This window comes from Monodon monoceros, unplaced genomic scaffold, assembly GCF_005190385.1.
Source record: "Monodon monoceros isolate NGI ecotype Baffin Bay Population unplaced genomic scaffold, NGI_Narwhal_1 Super_Scaffold_6, whole genome shotgun sequence".
In the NCBI taxonomy this organism is placed as follows: domain Eukaryota; kingdom Metazoa; phylum Chordata; class Mammalia; order Artiodactyla; family Monodontidae; genus Monodon; species Monodon monoceros.
Window position 1 is genome coordinate 8,931,995 of NW_021703783.1, and position 24,519 is coordinate 8,956,513.

The window sequence follows — 24,519 nt, forward strand, 5'->3', positions numbered from 1 at the left end:
TTGGGGAAATTTCCATCATTACCCTTAGAGTTATAAGATTGAATCTGTCAAAAATGGGAAAAAAAAAAAAGAACTATTTATCTTTTCATCAACGTATTACTCCCTAATAACCACTGAAAGCACCAAAACCCTGTGTGTTCTGTGAAGCAGTAACCTCAGAAACATTTCAACACTCCCTGAGACTTAACGAACTTGGCTGGCAAAACAGATTCCATTTCTCAAAAATACCTTGCAAGTTCTCAAGAAGCAAATTCTTCAATCAATACAGTTTACCGCACATTCAACACCTGTGATCTCCTTGGGACACACAAACCTTTTTCCTACCACTTAGAGTCAGTACAATATTTTCTGATGCTCTATTAAAAGACCATCTGACTTTAGCAGATACCTCTTAATGCCCCTCTAAAAATATATTTTTTATATATTATATAAAGTATACATAATATATGTGTTTTCCAGAACCTCTCACCCTAAAATTTCACTCACCATTGCCCATGTTATCTTTTATAGTCAGAAAAGACTTTTCATTTTCCTATAACATTGTATCTTCTTTAACTTTTGTCACCAAAAAGGGCCTGATATCAAGAGAAAGGAGCACATATAAACCTTTCTTTCATTTTTCCCAAATTTTAATTTATTACATAATATTAATCCACTGCCTTCTATAAATGCGTTTTAAAGCATTCCAATATACTTGAAAGTCAAAGAAAATGAAGTACTAAAAGAGTTATTCACAGGTTATTTATCTTTAGATTTTAAACAATTACTAGTAACTCATTTCAGGTTCATGTTTAATTATACCTAGCCATGACAGACTCTGGCATGACAATGTATTCAACAGATGAATAGCAAGGAATTGTATACGGCAGGACTGAAACACAGTAACAGAGAAGCACCTGAGGACGGCAGGACTGAAACACAGTAACAGAGAAGCACCTGAGGACGGCAGGACTGAAACACAGTAACAGAGAAGCACCTGAGGACACAGCTCACATTTTATAGTAAGATCTGCCCATAGCTTTAAGTTTCTCTTCTATTAGAAAATAAACTTGTGCACTTCCCTGGTGGTCCAGTGGTTAAGACTCCGCGTTTGCACTGCAGGGGGCGTGGGTTTGATCCCTGGTTGGGGAAGTTCCACATGCCACACCCGGTGCAGCCAAAAAAAAAAAAAAAAGTAATAGAATACCATGGTATCCCTATGCATTGTGTTGCCCAAATTAGAGACAGCTTTCTGAAAAATCAGCGGTTCTGTAGAGAATATCTGCACTAAAAATATATATATAATAAAAACACAAATATTTAGGAAGAAAATAAACTCTTATGGCAAATACACGTCTAGCTAACTAAAAGTGAGTTATTTAACAACCTAATTTTTATTTTTCATTCAACACTGACATATTAAAAAAATCAGTTTAATATAAAAAACACTAGGCATTACAAAACAATTGTGTATATAATAAAAGGTACAAGATTCAGAAGATTTTTTTATATAATCTTGAGCTATCAAATACTACTCATTTATCATTCCTTCTTCTCCGCCTTCTGATTATCCTCTCATAATTATAAAAAATAAATGCAGAAGAAAAACCAAGAACTATAAACATGGCTATCCCATAAGTGATACTAGAAACACAAAACTATTTACAGACACACCTTACTTTCAGAACATGACCTAACTTCCCACATTCAAATCTACTTGACAAAGAAGCCCAAAGAATCTAAAACTGGAGTCTGATGTTTCTTTTCTCTTGGAGGTAAGGGGTGTCTATGCTAATGGAGAGAAAACAGCCAGGAGAAGGAGATACAATAACCTTTGTACATGATGCAAAACTTACCCACTTGAAGGATCTAAGGCAATAGCTCTAGGTTGATCCAACTCTTGCCAAAATAAAACTTTTCGTAAAGATCCATCTAAATTAGAAACTTCAATACGATTAGTTTCAGAATCTGTCCAGTACAATTTTTCTCCAAGCCAATCACATGCCAGCCCATCAGGGGACAATAATCCAGAAACAACAACATTCTGTACACTCTCAGTTTTGTTGAACTCTGTTCGTTTAATGGCTTCTTCGCTGACATCACTCCAGTATATCAAGCCAAGACCAAACACAAAGTCCACCGCAGCTGCATCCTCCAAGCCTCCAACTACAATCGTAGCATTCTCTTTGCCATTTGCAGCATCAACCAATCGCAAGTCCCGTCTGTTTGCATAAAGCAACAAAGGGGCCGCTAGAACAAAAAAAGAAAAATATGTAAGTCAAAACAAAGGAAATGTCTTGGTTCCTATAAATTGAGTTTCAAATCAGTGTTAGTGAGCAAATACTATCAAAAATAAAGAGTAAATCAATGTATAGAAAACTGGCAAAATCTTTTCACAAGGCATTATTTTTGCACCATTTTAAATACAAAAGAGTTGCAAGAGGGGAAATTAATTGTCCCAGGACAGTCTTTTCTTGTTAAATCGTCTGTCAGATAAAAGCCTGGTCATTCCAAGAACCAGCAAGCATATGGAGCCAGTGGACCACTCATACCCTCCTGGGGGCCTGTGAAATGGTGCAGCATCTTTGGAAAGCAGTTTGGCAGTTTCTTAAAAGACTAGATATTTACTTCAGAGAAATAAAAGTATATGTCAATACAAAGGCCTGTGCATGATGCTCACAGCAGCTTTTTTGTAATAACCCAAACTGGAACCAACCCAAATGTCATCAACAGACTAATGGATGAACAAACAGTGATATATCCATACAATAAAAAGTAATGGGGACCAAGACTGAACCAGGAAGAAATACAAAACATGAACAGACCAACACAAGTAATGAAATTGAAACTGTGATTAAAAATCTTCCAACAAACAAAAGTCCAGGACCAGATGGTTTCACAGGTGAATTCTATCAAACATTTAGAGAAGAGCTAACACCCATCCTTCTCAAACTCTTCCAAAAAATTGCAGAGAAAGGAACACTCCCGAACTCATTCTATGAGGCCACCATCACCCTGATACCAAAACCAGACAAAGATACTACAAAAAAAGAAAATTACAGACCAATATCACTGATGAATATGGATGCAAAAATCCTCAACAAAACACTAGCAAACAGAATCCAACAGCACATTAAAAGGATCATACACCATGATCAAGTGGGATTTATCCCAGGGATGCAAGGATTCTTCAATATACGCAAATCAATCAATGTGATACACCATATTAACAAACTGAAAAATAAAAACCATATGATCATCTCAATAGATGCAGAAAAAGCTTATGACAAAATTCAACACCCATTTATGATAAAAACTCTCCAGAAAGTGGGCATAGAGGGAACCTACCTCAACATAATAAAGGCCATACACGACGAACCCACAGCAAACATCATTCTCAACAGCGAAAATCTTAAAGCATTTCCTCTAAGATCAGGAACAAGACAAGGATATCCACTCTCACCACTATTATTCAACATAGTTTTGGAAGTCCTAGCCTTGGCAATCAGAGAAGAAAAAGAAATAAAAGGAATACAAATTGGAAAAGAAGAAGTAAAGCTGTCACTGTTTGCAGATGACATGATACTATACACAGAGAATCCTAAAGATGCCACCAGAAAACTACTAGAGCTAATCAATCAGTTTGGTAAAGTTGCAGGATACAAAATTAACGCACAGAAATCTCTTGCATTCCTATCCACTAATGATGAAAAATCTGAAAGAGAAATTAAGGAAACACTCCCATTTACCACTGCAACAAAAAGAATAAAATACCTAGGAATAAACCTACCTAGGGAGACAAAAGCCCTGTATGCAGAAAACTATAAGACACTGATGAAAGAAATTAAAGTTGACACCAACAGATGGAGAGATATACCATGTTCTTGGATTGGAAGAATCAATACTGTGAAAATGACTATACTACCCAAAGCAATCTACAGATTCAATGCAATTACTATCAAATTACCAATGGCATTTTTTATGGAACTAGAAAAATAAAATCTTAAAATATGTATGGAGACACAAAAGCGATTGAATAGCCAAAGTGGTCTTGAGGGAAAAAAAAAGAGCTGGAGGAATCAAACTCCCAGACTTCAGACTATACTACAAAGCTACAGTAATCAAGACAATATGGTACTGGCACAAAAACAGAAACACAGATCAATGGAACAAGATAGAAAGCCCAGAGATAAACCCACACACCTATGGTCAACTGATCTATGACAAAGGAGGCAAGCATATACAATGGAGAAAAGACATCCTCTTCAATAAATGGTGCTGGGAAAACTGGACAGCTACATGTAAAAGAATGAAATTAGAACATTCCCTAACACCATACACAAAAATAAACTCAAAATGGATTAGAGACCTAAATGTAAGTCCAGACACTATAAAACTCTTAGAGGAAAACACAGGAAGAACACTCTTTGACATAAATCACAGCAAGATCTTTTTTGATCCACCTCCTAGAGTAATGGAAATAAAAACAAAAATAAACAAATGGGACCTAATTAAACTTAAAAGCTTTTGCACAGCAAAGGAAACCATAAAAAAGACAAAAAAAAAAACCCTCAGAATGGGAGAAAATATTTGCAAATGAATCAACAGACAAAGGATTAATCTCCAAAATATATAAACAGCTCATGCAGCTCAATATTAGGAAACAAACAACCCAACCCAAAAATGGGCAGAAGACCTAAATAGACATTTCTCCAAAGAAGACATACAGATGGCCAAGAGGCACATGAAAAGGTGCTCAACATCACTAATTATTAGAGAAATGCAACTCAAAACTACAATGAGGTATCACCTCACACCAGTTAGAATGGGCATCATCAGAAAATCTACAAACAACAAATGCTGGAGAGGGTGTGGAGAAAAGGGAACCCTCTTGCACTGTTGGTGGGAATGTGAATTGATACAGCCACTCTGGAGAACAGTATGGAGATTCCTTAAAAAACTAAAAATAGAATTACCATATGACCCAGCAATCCCGCTACTGGGCATATATCCAGAGAAAACCATAATTCAAAAAGACACATGCACCCCAATGTTCACTGCAGCACTATTTACAATAGTCATGTCCTGGAAACAACCTAAATGCCCATCAACAGACGAATGGATAAAGAAGATGTGGTACATATATATGACGGAATATTACTCAGCCATAAAAAGGAATGAAATCCGGTCATTTGTAGAGATGTGGATGGATCTAGAGACTGTCATACAGAGTGAAGTAAGTCAGAAAGAGAAAAACAAATATTATATATTAACGCATATATGTGGAACCTAGAAAAATGGTACAGATGAACCGGTTTGCAGGGCAGAAACTGAAACACAGATGTAGAGAACAAACGTATGGACACTAAAGGGGGAAAGCGGCAGGAGGTGGTGGTGGTGGTGTGATTAATTGGGAGACTGGGATTGACATGTATACACTGATTTGTGTAAAATGCATAACTAATAAAAATCTGTATAAAAAAATAATAAATTAAAAAAAAAAGTAATGGGGACTTCCCTGGTGGTGCAGTGGTTAAGAATCTGCCTGCCAATGCAGGGGACACAGCTTTGAGCCCTGATCCGGGGAAATCCCACATGCCGCGGAGCAACTAAGCCTGTGCACCACAACCACTGAGCCTGTGCTCTAGAGCCCACAAGCCACAACTACTGAGCCCGCATGCCACAACTACTGAAGCCCACGTGCCTAGAGCTTGTGCTCCACAACAAGAGAAGCCACCGCAATGAGAAGCCTGCGCACCACAACGAAGAGTAGCCCCTGCTCGCCGCAACTAGAGAAAGCCCGCACGCAGCAACGAAGACCCAACGCAGCCAAATTAAAAAAAAAAGTAATGAACTATTGGGAATTCCCTGGCAGTGCAGTGGTTTAGATTCCGCGCTTCCACTACAGGGGGCACGGATTCAATCCCCAGTCAGGAAACTAAAATCCTGCGTGCCACACAGTGTGCCAAAAAAAAAAAAGTAATGAACTATTTGTTTATGTAATTTGGGTGAATCTCAAAATAATTATGTAGAATAAAGTAAGTCAGAAAAAGACTGTATATATTGCATACTCCATTTATATAAAGTTTTAGAAAATTCAGATTAATCTATTGTAACAAAAAGCAGATCGGTGGTTGTCTGGAGGTGGGGAGAGACGGTGGAAAAGAAAAGGAGGAGGGATGATAAAGGGGCATGAGGAAACTTTTGTAGGTGATGGCTATATCATACTGACTGTGATGATGGTTCCAGAAGTGCATAGATATGTCAAAACTTATTAAATTTTAAACTTTACATATGTGTAATTTCTTGAATTATCAATTATACCTTAATAAAACAGTCTGGCAGATACAGTTCTTAATACAACTATTTTTATTCTGTTTTATATTATTATTAGAATGATCTTTGAATGAGACCTAATACCAAAACTAAATATAAAGCCTATCCGAAAGAGAGATTTAACTCTGAGAAAGCTGAAGCTGTTAGGACTGAAGTAGTATAAATGCTTTTTTTTTTTTACCCAAAATATGCGTTTTGGTTTTTTTAAAGCATTTATTCCAAGCTTCTGACATCTACTTTCCTGGTATCAACAGTAATTAAAGATCTAGAGCACCACCATCCAACAGAAATTTCTATGATGATAGAAGTGTTCTCTCCACTGTGCAGTACAACAGCCACTGGCCACATGTGGCTATGGAGCACTTAAAAGATGGCTAGTATGACTAAGAAAATAAATCTTTAATTTTATTTAATCTTAATTCATTTAAATTTAAGTAGACAAGTGGTCGTATGGATAGCACAGATCTAGAGGCTGAGATGAAGAACACAGACGAGGCAGCAAAAATAAGACCAGAGTTACGATGCAATAATCTACATGATCTTCTCTCACAATTACTTACTAAAGACAGTCATCTAAGACAGTCATCCAAAGCCAAGACCAAGTGCCACTGAAAACTAAGCACTCCCTCTTTAAGAAAGTAATTTAAAAAAAAATTAAGGTGCTCAAAAACAGTAAAGAAAAAAGTGATGTTTAAGCCAGTTTATGGGTTGTGTCTGCCAAATGGAGTTATGAAGTCCACTATTTTCATCAGTAAGCACAACATGAACTCTTCTAGCTAAGCTTAAGTCCAACTTTCTTAGTCAAAAACAGATGGGCGGACAGCTTTTTAAAAAAGTGACTAAGAGCCCTTTCTGCTTATTCTGTGTACCTACAGCTGCTATTGGCAAATTAGTAAATTTCCCTCACAGATTCACTTTTAGCTCGTTTCAGGCGTTCATACATCACACTGATTTATCAGTCCACATAGTGTTCACTGCACTGTCTTATACTGAGCCCCTCATATTATGCGCCAATTATAAAAATCAGAAGAAAGGTCAATATTAGTTAAGGGTACAATGTTAAGTGCTGCACCAGGCTAAGAAATAGCCCCAGAGAATTTACAATTTAAAATCCAAGAGTGATGATAATCTGATATTTATTGGGCACCTTTCTTTATGGCACTTTCCTTGGAAAACTATACCAAATCTGTATATGGCATTAAGTACCAGCTAAATGTCTTTTATGGCTTTCAAGTCCAACATTAACATTTCTACTAAATATGTGGTCTACAAAATCCAAAGAACCTTTCTGGTCATTTAAGGCCTCACAAGCCTTAAGAGTACAAAAAAAAGGGGGGGGGGTGAACAAGTTAATTTAAGTTAGCAGTAGTGGTTATAATTGAGGATTTCTAAAGGACTATACATAAACCTATACACACTATTAAAAAGAAATCCCAGATTTCATCCTGTCCAACCACCCTTCTGATACTTCAATACTTTCTACAATACTGTCACCAATATCTACTTAGCAATATATTAAATGGGACATCTGAAAGGTATAATTTGATTTGTAATACTGTTTTAATCTACTAAAGAAATACACTGGATCCACACACACTGGCCCCTAGTTGTAGCGTATGTGCAAGGCACTCAGTATCTTCCACTCCAAAGCACTTACCTTCAGACTTCCTAATACCCAGATAACCCAAATAACCACCATCGTATCGCTTTAGTGAACCTTCACAGGTGCTTAGAAATCCTTATTTTCCTTTATTAACTTCCTACCAATCTTTCCCTAGTGCCTTTCTAAACTTTTTCTGCTTTCCTGAAGACAAATTCCATGCTTTGAATCCTTCATCCCAGATCATCTCACAAAGTAATCTCAGTGAAGCAGGAAGCAAGGTAAATGTCATACATCCCCAACATCTTACTTCAAACTTCTCAAAAATCTCTTTATATCCCACCCATCCTACTCTACTTTGTCCTCAGTCTCAAATGACAAGTTGCCCTGCCTCCTTTCTTAGTCTATACCTATGTTTGCTAAGTGGGAGGGAAGACCTGAAACTAGAAGGCAGATGAAGCATGATCAGAGGAATAATAGTATAGTATGCAGAACATTCTACATAGGTGGGGATATGGTCAACATTCTTGAATGCTGCAGAGAATAAGGACTGAGAACAGGCCAGTTGGATTTGGTTATGAAGACTTGGAGAAAGCAGTTTCAGTTGTGTGATAGGTGGGAAGTTAGACTAAAGGAGTTAATAACTAATGGGTGGTTATATGAAGTGCATACCAATACTGTAAGGTTTTGTGATTAATATAATTATTCTCCTGGTGGCAGCAAGGTTAGCTTTATTAAAACAAAGCTTCTTGAGAGCAGAGACCTGGCAGGAGCCATTGGAGAGTCAAGAAACAGGATGGCGAGATGGCCAACAAGCAGTTACATGTGTAGAACTGAAGCTTCCGCTGGAGATGATGACTTGAAAATTACCTGAATAGAGTTGCTGGTTAACCAGGTGAACTTGGATAATCTTCTCTTCCACACTCTCTTACTTAGGGAACAACACAGAGTGTAGATGAGAAAATTATCTAAGTTGGCCATCTCTTCCTGCCATAAAATTAAATTCATCACCTTTCCCCCAAAGAAAACCCTCAAGAGTCAACGGCACCACAATTTTCCTAATCCTACTGGTGTGCCATGGAGCCATCCTTGACACCCACCTTTTTCCCGCCGTCTGCCAATCACTCACTGTCTTGTTGATTCTCCTTTAGCATGTCCTTAAATCTGCCTCTTCTTTTCCATTTTTTAGAACCACTATCCTACTCTAGACCTTCATAACCTCAGGCCTAAACTACCTCAATAGTAAATGATCTCAACACTCTCCCTTCCCTTTTCTACTTCTAATACTTCTACTTTATCCAACTCAAAAAGGTTTCTGATTTCCTGTGCCTAAAATTAAAAAGCCTCAATACCTCAGGCCTCCACCAGGTGCTATGACTCTAACTTACCTTTTATAGTCTCTGCATCATACAAACTAGTTTTTAACACATCAACTATGAGCACATCATACTCCATCACCACAGTGTATTCATTTTCCTGCACGCTCCATATTTCTCTAACCTTATACAGCAAGCAAATCCTTCAAGGCCAGATTCAAACCTTATCTATTCCAAGAATCTTTCCAATTGCCTCAGCTTTCCTTCTTTGCACCCTTACAGTCTTCACCACCTATTTGATATTAGCATTTTTTTAGGTATATTTCCTTCTTCAACTAGGACCTCTGCCACCTGGGAACAGGAGCCATACCTTTTAAATAATTTGGGGAATCCCTAACACAGTTCACTGTATGACGGTCATATAAAAAACATTTATTAATATTTAAAAGGAATTTTTTAGAACCTGATCTAAAAGCATACTTGTCATAAACCCTAAAGGATTTTACATTAAGTACTGGCCAAATGCATACAAATGCCCAACTTACACACTGACTTGGCCTGACCAGATTAGTCAGGCTTCTATGCCCTGAACTCTGGCTAGCTCTAACCTTAAGCAAGCCAATCCAGAACATCCTCTCTTAAGGACTCATTTGAAGTATCAGCTGACCATACACACAAAAAAAACTCCTGTTAAAACTGCCCTGGTCATGTCATCTGCTAACCTCTACCCACTTGTCCCACTTTCCCACAAATATCCTGCTGGCACTATTCATTTCTACATATAAGAGTCAAATCTTTTTGGGTTTGATTCTGAGATACCTGCATACCTTGTGGTCATTCTCCTTACTGCAAAAGTCTTTCTGAATAAAGACTCGCCTTACCAAGCAGGAATCTATTTGTATTTGACATCTGTATAGTGAGTGACATGACTTGGATGGGTATTGACCTCACCTATGGACCCATGCCATCCCCACCTCAATAATGACACTTTGTGAGTCATTTAAACTCCTCTCCTGCTCAGAGACTCAGGGATCTTTCCTTGAGTTCAACTCTTTAACCAGTGCTGCAGACATCTTATCTGTTGCAACATGGTAAGAAGTTACCTTGATATTTTCCAGCAAGAATTTTTTTCTTTGACTCTCTGAGTAGACAATCACACCCTAACTCTTGAGGGGGAATATTCCCAGCTCTTCTGTGAGGCCTCTTCTAACATCCCTAACTCCTATAATGGAGATTACACAAGGGAATTTCCTTGGCTCTTCACAAGGGAACACCCCTTCCCAGCTCCTTTAAATTCTTATGTCTTCATCATCAAAAAATCTACAAACAATAAATGCTGGAGACAGTGTGGAGAAAAGGGAGCCCTCTTGCACTGTTGGTGGGAATGTAAATTGATACAGCCACTATGGAGAACAGTATGGAGGGTCCTTAAAAAACTAAAATTAGAACTACCATATGACCCAGCAATCCCACTACTGGGCATATACCCTGAGAAAACCATAATTCAAAAAGAGTCATGTACCACAATGTTCATTGCAGCTCTGTTTACAATAGCCGGGACATGGAAGCAACCTAAGTGTCCACAGACAGATGAATGGATAAAGAAGATGTGGCACAGATATACCATGGAATATTACTCAGTCATAAAAAGAAACAAAATTGAGTTATTTGTAGTGAGGTGGATGGACCTAGAGTCTGTCATACAGAGTGAAGTCAGTCAGAAAAAGAAAAACAAATACCATATGCTATCACATATATATGGAATTTTTTTAAAAATGGTTATGAAGAACCTAGGGGGAGGACAGGAATAAAGACGCAGACTTAGAAAATGGACTTGAGGACACGGGGAGGGGGAAGAGTAAGCTGGGACAAAGTGAGAGAGTGGCATGGACTTACATATATTACCAAATGGAAAACAGATAGCTAGTGGGAAGCAGCCGCATAGCACAGGGAGATCAGCTGGGTGCTTTTGACCACCTAGAGGGGTGGGATAGGGAGGGTGGGAGGGAGGGAGATATGGGGATATATGTATAGCTGATATTATACTTTAATAAAGATGTGAAAAAAAAATTCTTATGTCTTGTTTAATTATCTAATCGAACAGGTAACTGTCACTCTATTGAGCGCCCTCCGTCTTCTCCCACTGACCACACACTTCACCATTATAGCCCTAATTCAGTCCAGTATCTTAAAAAAGGGCAAAATTTTACTAAAGACAATTTAGAACTTCAATGTCCTCCTTGGGAAACGGGATCTCCCTAAAACCTCTCCTTTCCCATCACCATCTCTCTTCCTTCCTCCATTTTACCAACCTCAACCTTCCCTTAAATCCCTTATCTATCCTCCTTTAATACCCCAATCTCCTCCACCCCTCTATCCACCCTGTCAGAACTTTCCCTTCTTACTCCAACCCCTCAATTCCCTGTAGTCACTAGCACTTTTCCCCCCTAGGGATTCATGAGGGGCTCAGGGACCTAAAGTTAAAAATACAAATTGGGGGCTTCCCTGGTGGCGCAGTGGTTGAGAGTCCACCTGCCGATGCAGGGGACACGGGTTCGTGCGCCGGTCTGGGAAGATCCCACATGCCACGAAGCGGCTGGGCCCGTGAGCCATGGCCGCTGAGCCTGTGCGTCCGGAGCCTGTGCTCCGCAAAGGGAGAGGCCACAGCAGTGAGAGGCCCGCATACCGCAAAAAAAAAAAAAAAAAAAACTGATTGTGGTGATGGTGGCACAACTCTGTGAATAGACTAAAAACTACTGAACTGTACACGTGACATGGGTGAATTGTATGGTGTGTGAATATCTCAATAAAGCTGCTAAAATAACAACAAAAAGTGCTCATATAAAAAGTATTTCTAAGATTTCCAGAAGTTAAGGAAATTAAAATTCTTAGAAACTAACCCAAATGTTTTAAAAATCCAAGTTAACATACATTTAGGCAAATCTTTGGTATATGAGACCAGTTTAATATTGTTGGTTTAATAAAAACACCTATGTCTTCTGAGTTATGGGCATTAAGTATAACACAAGAATACGTTTTTATTCTACTTGAATATGTTCTTCCTAAATTTTTACAGGTTTACTGACAGAATAAACTAGCATTATATCTACATTTGTACTTAGTCAAGTTGAATCATTATTCTGACAAATTGTACTTCAAAAGTAATTATATCTTGTAATAAGCCAACTTGTAGTTTCCAAAATCTTTTAGTAACTTAAAACCTTAGACTTATGCTAAGTTAGTCCATGGATATTCATTAAATACCTAGGTCATTTCTAAGTAAGACAGAACACTGAAGCATAAGCATTTCAAGTTTATACAAGTTTTTGCCTCTTATTTTCATGGTACCAAGAAGCCACACATATTTGAGTCTATCAATGAACATATTCATTTTTGTCACATTGAGAAGTTGTACTATCCGGAAGTGCATGGCTATAAGAAGTTGTAAGATGTATATTCATAAACTCTGCCAGTCTACTACAAAACATTGGTGTATGACAGTTCACAACTATCCACCTCACAGTTTTCTCTGTAAAATAGTAGTTACTGTAATTATAAGTTATAATCTTGTATGTAAATGAGACTCTAATAGAAATAATGACAGAAAGGAACAACTCTATATGCAAAATGTGTTTTTAAGAAAAAAAAAAAAAAGGTCCTAAAGTAAAATGACTAAGTGCTCCAGAATGAGAAAGAGGAACATGCAGAACAAAACCTGAATGGACAGAGAAAGTTATAACAAGTTGATGATAAAAAGAATTTTATTTGTCATGGTCAAAGCCAGCTAAGACTTGACAGGTTTATTTGTAAGATTTTCAGAAAGTGCTTCAGTATCAAACATTATACTTATAAAATTAAAATTTGGTTTTCTACTAAAATGACAAAATCTTCTTGGGTTCTGATCCGCTGTTAATAAAGAGGTTATAAAAGGTTTTTCTTTGCTTTCTGAGTAATCAATCTCCTTAGAAGCCAAAAATTCGGTGTCTTTTCGGAATTCCCTGCACTTGGTGTTAATTTTATCATGTCTTATCATTTTAAAAAGTCTTCTCACTTTTGAAAGAGCTAAAGTTCTTTCCTATGTTCACTTTTAAAAAAATATTTTTTTTACACTGGTTAAATAGGTTGCCAGGTATTTTTTCTCACTGATCCATGATCCTATTTAATCGAATGTTCAAACCTCCTGACAGCTTTTGACATACTGCCTTTTCAAATTAAAATACTAAATGATGTCTTTTGCACCTACAACTGTCTTTAAAATTTCTCAAAGGGCCCCTGGAAGTTCACAAAGGATTAATTCTTTCACCTTGTAAGAAGAGAGATACTAAAAATAATTGGTTTATTTGATCAATGCTATGATTTGCATGGGAAGCACTGTCCAATCAGAAGAGAGGCTTACCCTCCCTAGATTAAATCAGTATGGGTAAAATGTTAATATATTTCAAAAACTGGATGAAGTTCCTAGAAATGTATCACTAGCCTCAGTGTTCACAATGTGTTTCCATTTCCTGAGTCCCAGTGGTGCTTTGTCTGATATTAGACAACAGTAGAGAGTCATCAATTACAATTTTGATTTTTCTTTTTTATGATTTTTTTTAATGTTACCTTGGTCACAATTTCATTTCTCTAATTTGAATACAGTATATTATTGGTAGGCCAGTGAGTGGTTCTCCACCAGTGATTCACTTAACTTACTTACGGAATTTTATTATACAGATGTTTAGGACTTATTCCAGACTTAACTAAAAATCTTTACTTGATAATCTTGATATATTCTTGATATGCTCTAACTATACGCTTCATGACACATTGTATCTCAGGATTACGCTATATCTTTAAGTCTTTTTCTGTACAACAGTTATATTCATTTATACTCATAAATCAGATGTAATAGCTACTGTTTTTTAAAATAAGGTTAATCATTATGCTTATAGATATCTTGCCTAAAACTTTTCTGGACTGATTTTATTTTGGTTTGCATGCCATAAAAACAACCAAACTTATTCATCAAATGCATTTTTTTTTTTTTTTTTAGATTTTTAAATTTTATTTATTTATTTATTTTTGGCTGTGTTGGGTCTTCGTTGCTGTGCACAAGCTTTCTCTAGTTGCGGTGAGCGGGGGCTGCTCTTCGTTGTGGTTTGTAGGCTTCTCATCACGGTGGCTTCCCTTGTTGCAGAGCACGGGCTCTAGGCGCACGGGCTTCAGTAGTTGTGGCTCACAGGCTCAGTGGTTGTAGCTCGCAGGCTCTAGAGCGCAGGCTCAGCAGTCATGGCACACGGGCTTTGTTGCCCCATGGCATGTGGGATCTTCCCAGTACAGGGCTCGAACCCGTGTCCCCTGCATTGGCAGGCAGATTCTTAACCACTGCGCCACCAGGGAAGCCCAAATGCATTAGTTTTTATAACAAACTCCCATCAGATCTTTCACTTTTAAAACTACCCGTATAAGTCATCACCACCACTTTAAGTCTTTTGTCATCTACAGAGTGTTTTTTGTTTTACTTCGATGCTTCCCTGAAAGTGCCTGCAAATAAGCTACAGGCCAAGTGCTTGTCTTCAACAAAAAAAAGGATTGTTGAAAGAGGACTATACTGGTAACTCCTGGGCACAAGCTTCTGATGGCATCACTTAAATAACTTTGAGACTATACCAGTGGACTGAGTCAGGATTCCCAAAAAACTAGTGAAGTCTCATGGATTCATGAGACTGTTAACCCAAGATCTAGCAGAACAAGAATTAATCACACAGGACTGAATAAACTGATGAAGGATGATTATGGGTTTTAAAATACTGCTGATACTTTAATGTCCTATTTTCTGGATATAAGGAATTCGTTTCTCTTTTCTCTTAAGCTATCTATAATTCATTTACAATTTCAGCAGACTATGCTTTTGTAAACAGAAATAAAAACATTTATCTTTTTCTCCCTGATTCATCCATAATTCAAAAACAAAACTCTTATTTAAATGAGTATTCTTATTTTCATGGCAACATAGTTATTTGTATAGGTTCAATAAAAGTCTGTCCTCCCGGTTGGAAACATTATAATGCAACCAAGGCTTTGACTGGATGTCATATTTGAAAGTCATGTTCACTTAATCTAATACCACCAGTTACTTTTAAGGAGCTGTGATTGATTTTATGCAACAATGCTTACAGTTCCCTTGGGAAAACTAGACTGGTACCTGGCTTACAGTTCCCAGACTTACAAGTAAAGTAAGCAAGGTCAATTCCAGGCAGGCCCAGGAACCCTAGGATATTTTGGGGACCTTAGGAATTTATCCAAATCTATAGGTACTGCAAGTGAAACCCAATGGTGAGTACTTGACTTGGCTTCCTGGCCTCAAGAGGCTTCTAAAAGTTCAATCCAAGATTCCTTATAAAAAGTCCCATTGAAGCAGACCTAAAATGCCTACACCTACATAAATAATCAGACCAATCTAATGAGACCAACTTCACAATGACTTTAGCCTACTTTGTTGTGGACTGAATGTCTGTGTCCCCCAAAATTCATATGTTGAAACCCTACACTCCCCCTCATGTGAATGTATTAGGAGGTGGGGCCTTTGGGAGGTAATTAGGATTAGATGAGGTCATAAGGGTAGAGTCCTCATGAATAGGATCAGTACCCTTATAAAAGTCCAGAGAGAGCTTGCTTCCTCTCTCTTCTCTCTGCCCTGTGAGGATACAAAGAGAGGTCAGCAGTCTGCAAACTGGAAGAGGGTCCTCAACAGAATCTGACCATACTGGCACCCTGCTGTTGGGTTACCAGCCTCCAGAACTGTGAGAAATAAACTTCTGTTGTTTATAAGCCATCTAGTCTATAATATTTTTGTTGTAGCAGCCTGAGCTGACTAAAACATATCCCTAAGACTGACCAATTTTCTTTTAAACAACAGCAGGATTGACCAAGGGCTCACAACTACCCTTGCTTATCCACTGACTTGGCTTGACCAAACTTTAGTCGGGCTTTTCTCCTTTCCCACAAGCCCCTAAAGTATGGCTTGCCCTAAATTTAAGCAAGCAGATGCTCTTAGGCTCCCTTAACAGCTCATTCCAAGCCATCAACTGACTGCAGTAAATAAAAAAAACTCCAGTTAAACTACCTTGATCATGCAATCTGCTCACCCTCACCCACTCGGCCCTGCCAGCCCTGCTCACCCTTCTCCATAAAAGAAGAGTCTTTTTGTGTTTTATTTTGAGATGCCTGCAGATCCTACAGAAGAGCATTCTCCCTTTTGCAATAATCCTTTTGAATAAAGTCTCTCCTTACCTAAATCTGGACTCATTTTTATTTTATAGTAATACGACAAACCACCTATGTGCAAACTCCAAAATTACAATGTTATTTATTTTCCCCTATCCAAAGTGATTGGTATCATTTTCAAAACCATATTAAGGTCCAGATGAAATCAGATGCATACAGAAAGCACCGCATGTAAAATTACTGTCCAGAGCACAAGCAATCTGGCCTTAGGTCAGTCATGCGTCTTTCTCATGTCAGTTAATAATTTAAATTTTCATTTTTTTTTTTTTGCCTAAAAATATGATTTCACTTCACATCCCCAAGTTCCTGGCCCTTCCAAGCAAGGTATCACAGAAACAAAAATTAGCAAGTTACATTATAGCTAATAGGATCACAGCATTGAAGTACCTGTAATGTTCACCAAATTGAGCCCAGGTACATTTTAGTATTTTCCAGTCTCACATCTGCATGACTTTTTTGTGAGGACAGTCACTGCCACAAATAACACAAACAGCTTGAGAAACAAAAGCATGTGCTAATAATATCAAATAACAGTTTTCCTTGTATTTATGATGAATTATATTTTACATGAATAATCTCAAAGGCAAATATCCTATGCTTTAGGTTGCCTAGTCCATGTACCTGACTAAATTTAAAAGTTATTCACATGGAGCAGAGTTCTATTCATTAAGAGGAGGTCCTTTTACAGAAGATATGTAAAAGACTCTCATACAAAGACTGAAATATACAATGCAGGAACTCAGTATAGCATTTACCCATCCTACAGGGAGAAGTCCATCAACTGATTTTAATTATTATAAACAAATACAATAAAATTCTCAATTAGACAATATTTTGATAAAATTATTTTGCCCATAAGTATGGGCAACTTTTAAATAAGTAAATAAGTATTATAATCAATCGAACTATTTATTCTCTAGCTTATTTATAATAATCACCTACAAGTGTTCAAGTTGCAATCCTTTAGAAGGTAAAATAAATTTAGTAGATAGTGGCCATCTTGTTTATATAAAACAAAATAGAAAATATCAAAAGTAAAAGTATTTCATGGAGTTTGTTCCAGTTGCAAAAGAATCAAGTTCAAAAACCACTGGTTTAAAACTACTGTCTAAAACAGTGCCCAGAATATAAATGTTTTACTCGTCTTTCCTGGGCATTAACATTTCTTTTAAATTAGCCATCTTGACAATAGTGACAATTTACTCAAAGTTCACAGGCTGTGCACTGTGCTATCCCTTTGCAAACACTTCATCAGTTCTCACAGAAATCTTGGAAGGTATAATACCCGTCTAATAGTAGAAGAAATAGTAGAAGAAACTAAAGCTAAGTAACTTGTCCAAGGCTACATAAAGTGGTGGAAGACGAACCTGATTTGTCAACAAAGCCCATACCTTTCTGCTACAGTGCCCCTCTTTATCATCTTCTCTGAATATCAACTTGCAATAAAATTTCCATGATGAAAATGAATTTTCTCAGAGTAGTTACCCATGGCCTAAGCAGAACTATAACCTGTATTACTTGTTTTTCCAATATATTCAATTTATAAATTCACATAAAATATTTTCCATTTATATACTCCTTCACAGAATCTTCTTTGATATTCAAAAAAGACAAACCTTTCTGATAGTCAAAGCGTATATAACTATACAGAAAAGCATTTCAGTTCGGCAAATGGAAAAACCTCCAATTAAAGAAGAGAAAAATTCTCTGAAAAACTTAACCATGGGAAATCACTGTTAGGCCTGATGATAACAAGGAGCTGAAACCCTGAAGTTTCATAACCAGTCAAATTATTTCCTAGTCAGATGAGCAAATCTAAAGCCAAGTAAGTAAGAAGGGATTAAAGTATCAGATTCAACTATATGAAATTATCATCAAATATCAATTCACATGACTCAACCTAACGCTTAAAGGGTTACGTGGTCCAGGTTCTCTCTACGTGTGTTGCTTGGAACAAAGGTTCAGCACAACGTTAAAAAGGATTTACGAAAAAATTCATTGTCTACTTTGGGAAACAGTGGATTAAACAAAGTTAAAACTGGGCTCTACCTCAGAACCTCTCAGAGCCCTTAGTGTGTTAATACGAAGTGAGAACCTCCAAAAGGAGGATTCATTATCCTAACGAAGGTGTACAGAGATAAGGTAACTTATCCAAGGTCACACAGCTAGCAAATGACAAACTTAGAATAAGAACCGAATTCTCCTGATTCCCACACCAAAATTCAATCTATCTTCCCAAGACTTCGTTATACCTGATACTAAACAATTTCCCAAGGACCACTCCTATAAAAATTTAAGATGGGAAACACTAGTGGCTTGTGTTGACAGTATTTACCAACACCCCACCAAAACAAATAACAACAACAAAAGGTAAGTAACAAAGAATTCTTATAAAACAACAAAGCCTTCCCAAAATAAGCTAGACATAGTATTTACAGACTATACAAACTTATGGTATTCCAAAACTTATATTCTTATAAAAAATATTTCCTCTAAGAAATCAGAGCCATAATCTTTTCTAACCAGCACCTGGATGGAAGTAAGGATGGCAACCTAGGTCGTGAGGTCCATGAGAGCAGGGTCCGTGGCGATTTCGCTCACCAATATACCATCAGAGCCTGATATATAGCAGGTATACCACAGTTAAATGCTGAAAGAATGGACAATAAATCCCTGCTCTAACATTAATTAGCTGTAGGATCTTGATCATGCTATAATCTCTCTGAGTTTCCCCACTTGCAAATGAAATGGTTAGACCAGAAGGATCAAGATCTCTTCTATCTTTAAGAATCTGTGAATCTCATACGAATTAAATCTCAAATCCCCAGCATTTGAGGATACGTCCACGATCAAAAATTGTAACAAAAAATAACATTTGCAAATCACCTGATATTCAGTACTTCATTTAATATACCCAGCAAATTTGCAAATTAGCTTGGTATTACTACCCACATTTTACAAGTAAAGAAACTGGGGCCCAGAGAAACTCACTGACTAGACTAGAATCATAAAGTTATTAAGTAGTGAAGCACGGACTTTAAACCCAAGATTTTGGTGTTGAAATTCCCAAATCTTTCCATTACACCTTGTCCTCTGATGATAGGGACAGGGATGCAGCCCAGATAACGACAGCATTATTCCCTGCCTTTCAGCTACTGATTTAACAGGGCCAGAGGACAAAAGGTCTCCCAAACTCTCCCATCATCCCATCTTCCCAAAGTTAAAAGTTCCAACTCTTCTGTGAAGAAAAATTATCTTAATGCAACAAATTAATCACATTTCTCCCTGGAGTCCAAGGTTATCTAATATTGCCATTTTAACAGAAGATGACATTATCATGGAATGAAAAGAATCTAAATTATGAATAAAAATCTTTCACACTGAGAGACAGTTTTAGTTCAAATATATACTCACAGTTAAGTACACTGAATTCAAAGACCACCTCATACCATTATTAGACTACATTTAAAATTAAAGCTTCACTTTTGGAAACTTTGCTTGCTAGTGGAAATGAGGCAATTTAAACTATTAACTCTTTTAGGTCTTCTTACACAATATCATACTTCACAATATTACTTCAAGTACAACTTCTCTTAATTCCAATAATGAATAGGCTCAAATGTGGTGTTAAACAAGTGGCATTTACATCATAACCTTCCCTTCCGACAACTGGGCAACCAGAAACATCCCGGTTTATGGATTTCAACTTCTCAAAGACTTTAACCCATCAGCTGACTCTCCTATTAACTCTATTAATCTCCTGTCTTAAAATATATACATATTTTATGTCAAATATAATTGTTTTGCACAGCTATAGCAAAATCCCCTTTCGACAGGGAGTATACTATAACAAAGTAAACATATACTTATTAAACCTCTCAAGTACATAACACTGCATTAAATTCTCTGCCATGAAAATGAAATGGACACTAGCTTTCTGGAGTTTACACGTGGAAATAGTTTAGGATATGCTTACAGTGAGTCGTAATTAAGTAAAAGATACAACAGGCAGACGTAATAATCCTGAAGCGTAACTAAAGAAAAAAAATTCCTCCTCCAAAACGATGCCAATCACTCTCATCTAAAATAAATATACACTCAAAAATGGCATATCTGGCTCATTTATAGCACAAGACTATTATTTTCTATCGTGTTCTGGAAACCTCAGTTAAGTTTGCACACTTAACAAAAGTTTAGCCTGTTAAATTAATAGCTAAAAATCTCCTTAGACCCAAGAGGTTCCGTACCTGAAAAAAAACTGACCGTGAACACAAGCGAGAGTTTTAACAAAACCAAAGCTACAAGTCACTGCATCAATCGGTACTTAAATTCCTCTGCTGGTAAATGCCCCATAGCATCAGAGTCATCACCATTTCCCCACTGGTAAGTTTGGGAAGAGCTGTTGAAATCTTGCGGGCCAGTGAAAAACCTCAGTGAACTGTCACAAAATAAAAGTCACAGCGTATGTGACAGCTTTGCAGGCCAATTCAAAAACAAAAACCCATAGGACCATCGAATTTACGCGATTCTGGGGGCAAATTATCTCGAATACCCTATGTTATTTACCAAAGTGCCAAGCAGTCTCCAGGGGAGCGCAGCAGACGATAACTTAGGTCCCAGGACAGGCTCCTCTCCACCAAGGATGACTCTCCTACTTGGTGCCAACTGTGCACTTGCATGCTCCGAAAATAGGGGCAAGTCCTGAATGCCAGGAGTTGCAAGGGCAACGTTTCTATTTTATTATGGCCTGAAGCCCGGGCGATTCCCAAGGCTGAACCTCTCGACCTTTAACCTCGGAGTCACTTTCCAACTGTGCTCTCACCCACGATCATTATATCCCCAACGGAAACCAGTTATTAGTTGCAACAAGGCCTGGAAAAATAGTAAGGGAGCTCTCAAAGTTCCCAGGACCGACACGGAAAAGGCGGGGGCTTCGAGGGTGAAAGCCCAACGTGGAAGCATCTTGGGCTCCACCGTTCCGAGAGCCAAAATCCAGACAAAGCCCCTCGTCCCCGGTGACTCCAGGCAGAAAGAGACACACCGACCCTCAGTCACTCGGACAGAATGGGGCTCCGGGGGGTCGGGGTGTCACCCGGTCAGGGAGGCCGGACGGAGGCTCCGCTCGGCCCCGACGAGGTGGGTAAAGCGAGGCGGGGGCTGCAGCGTGGCCGGGCGGAGCACGCAGCCCCTTCTCCCGGGCCCCTCTCTCCCTCCTTCCCCACGACCAGGCCTCTCCCGGCTCCTCTTCCCCTGCTTCGCCTCCCTCCCTCCCCTCCCCCCCGACACCGCAGAACGAGGCCCCCTCCCCCCCAAAGCCCACCAACTTCCCCATTCCCCCGCTTCTCCCCACCTCTTAGGAGCACGCAGAAACTGCAGGCCAGGAGGCTCCTCAGGACGGCCCCCATCTTCCCTTCTCGCGTTCGCTTCTCTCACCGGCGAGGGGCGGCCCGAAGAGGGGGAGGCGAGGAGCCGGGGCGGCCGCCGCAGCGGCAGGTCTGCACGCTCATGCTTCCCAGCTTTCCCGAGAGAGAAGAAAGAAAGGGGCCCGTCAAGGCTCCGCGCGCGCCGCCGCCGCCGCTGCCGCCCTCTCTATCGCGCCGCTCCGCCCGGGGCTCGCGCGACGCCAGCGTCTGCTTCCATGCCGCCGCCTCCTCCCCCGGCGCCCCGCTTCCCCCGCGCAGCTCCTCATTCAGCCTCTTCCTCTCACGCAGCGGCGCAGGGATATACCTCCCGCCGCCTGCACGAGTCGCCGCCGAGGTCTCCCTGCGCGCGGGCGAGCCCCCTCCCTCGGCGCCGCCTCCCGGGCACTCCAGAAAAGGAGAGTGGGCCGTGCGCACGGCCTCGGCTGAGAGACCCCGGGAGACCTGCGGGGCGAGCAGAGGCGGGCGGGCGGGAGGGGAAAGGCCGCCCGGCGGCGCATTCCAATGGGATTCTTTCCCGGGCCGGCCCCTTCGGCCCTCCCCGCGGAGGGCGTGAAGCGACGTCGAACAACATCGGAGACGGCGTGGTCGGGACTACTTTCTGCGGCTCGGCCAGGCCGCCGCCTGCGCGGGTCTTTGTGCGGCCGCTGCCGGCCGAGCCAGGTGGGGCTCACGGGCCTTGCCGGCCGCCACCTGGGCCGGGGCGGCGGGGGGCGGCGGGGGACGGCGGGCCGGGGCCGGCGAAGCCGCAGGTCCACGCTCGGGGAGCCTCGCGGGTCCCAACGCGGGTGATGAGCTTAGTCACAGGGTTGGAAATTGGTTTAAGCATCTATTTTTTTTTAAGGCAAATAAAAATTAATGCTGCGTCCACCGACTTCCAACGTAGATATGGTTTGAACACCAGAACGCCAACACAAAACGGAGATTTTAAAATTTTTTCTCCTGGTTTCCCAGAACTACAGACTGCCCCCTCAATTAAGTCCAACAAGGACTAAAGATTTCTAAACTGGCAGATAAAATTCCAAGATAAATGCGTCAGCACCTAAGACAGAGCAAAGGGACAATCGGTCAGAACTGTCTTCGGGATTTTACAAACCGCGTTTAATGATGAATGTTGGGCATGTTTTGACTATCCGTTTTCAGCTTGAGGAAAGGATTCATCGGAATCTCAGACTCTGATTTTGTACAGCCTCTGCTGGCTGCTCTCCGTGCACTGGGCATTCAGGAGTAACAACCCACACGCCCCTGGAATCACATGGCAGCTTCAGTGCGGGGTGGAGGGGGAGGTGGGGAGGGAGGAGGGCAAGCCACCAAGAGTTAACGTAAAGGAGCCATTAGGTGCAATCTGCCCAGCTGTCACATGCCTTTACCTGGGGTCAGATGGGTGCGGAGCTGGAGCTACTCCCGCATTAGTACTGGTATCTTAGTAACATTGGAGTTCACCAAGTGCTGAGCACACATGATCAGATTTGACACTCACAGCTACGCTGGGGTAAGGCAGGTTGTGTCACTTAGTATCCTTAGTGCAGAGAGGAAAATGAGAAGCTGAAGAGTTCAATGACTTACCCAAGGCCACCCAGGTAGAGCATAGCAGGTCGGAACCCAACCCAGGTCTTCCGACTGCAGACGCTCTGCTCCTTCCGAGAAATGCACACGGAGCCAAGGCGATAGGTGTCTGTAAGCAGAAGGGCAGAAAGAGCCAAATCACTTTCTCCTAAACTCACCTGTGAAAGTCTGACCATCATTGATTTAAATTACCTTCTTCCAAGAAACATGTCAGGACTCTGTAAGTTTTGTATTCTGTCCTCCTCAAAACAGGTAACTGAGAACCAGGTTTTCAGCAGTAGCCTAGAGAATATTACCTCGAAGCTGTGAGGCTGTGGCGACAACACGATGTAATGGGAAGGCATGAGCTTTGGAATAAGACCGGTAGGCTCCAAAACCCTGCCAATTACTAGATGTGTAACTTTGGGCGTGATGTTTAAGTGCACTGCACCTCAGTTTCCTCATCTGTAAAATGGGGATAATACCTCCTTCAGGTTTGTGGTAGGAATTAAATTTTAAAATATATACAAACTTCTCACTATATAATACGTGCTCAATAAATAACCATTTCCTTTCCCAACTGCTGCAAGGTGAATGGTGTCATAGTAACTTGGAATCCTTCGAAGAGAATGGAAAAGAGGGGGAAAAAATTCATGCTCAAAATGTTTATTCCAGGATTATTTCTAGTTGGAGGTAGATAACTGTGAAGCCAATAAAAATTAATCTTCAGGACTCCCCCCACCCCGACTTTCACAGGCCCCTTCCAAAGCCTGGGGAGGGGCCCTAACAATGTGTTCACATGGTCCTATTTGCAAAAGTAAGATAATTTTGTATCCTTTTTCTGAAAACATGACTCAAAATTGTGTAAACTTCAAGTTCCACAAAACCTGGATCTGTTTCTATTTATAATGGAAAACTGGGTATAACCTAAGCCGTTTTTAGGCTATCAACCGAAGCAGGGAAATGAGATAAGCAATCCTGGAAAAATGATAATTTGGAGGACTATGAAACAGTGTTGGAAATGCTTACAGTTCATTAAGCTTAAAAACATATAAAA

The 24,519-nt window shown here is 39.8% G+C and overlaps 1 protein-coding gene across 2 annotated transcripts in view; it reads right to left on the reverse strand.

Moving 5' to 3' along the window:
* The window catches only part of LRP6 (LDL receptor related protein 6), a 174,365-nt gene extending 152,204 nt beyond the window's left edge, over positions 1 to 22,161 (reverse strand). Inside the window, exons 1-2 of one of the 2 annotated variants that reach the window (XM_029204998.1) lie at positions 21,848 to 21,979; positions 1,836 to 2,229 (exon numbers count right to left, since the gene is read on the reverse strand). In XM_029204998.1, coding sequence (XP_029060831.1) covers positions 1,836 to 2,229; positions 21,848 to 21,902 — 449 coding nt within the window. In that variant the 5' untranslated portion in view covers positions 21,903 to 21,979. Of the gene's footprint in view, positions 1 to 1,835; positions 2,230 to 21,847 lie in introns of both variants that reach the window. The other variant, XM_029204999.1, reaches the window with a different exon arrangement.
* Positions 22,162 to 24,519: the final 2,358 nt, after the last annotated feature.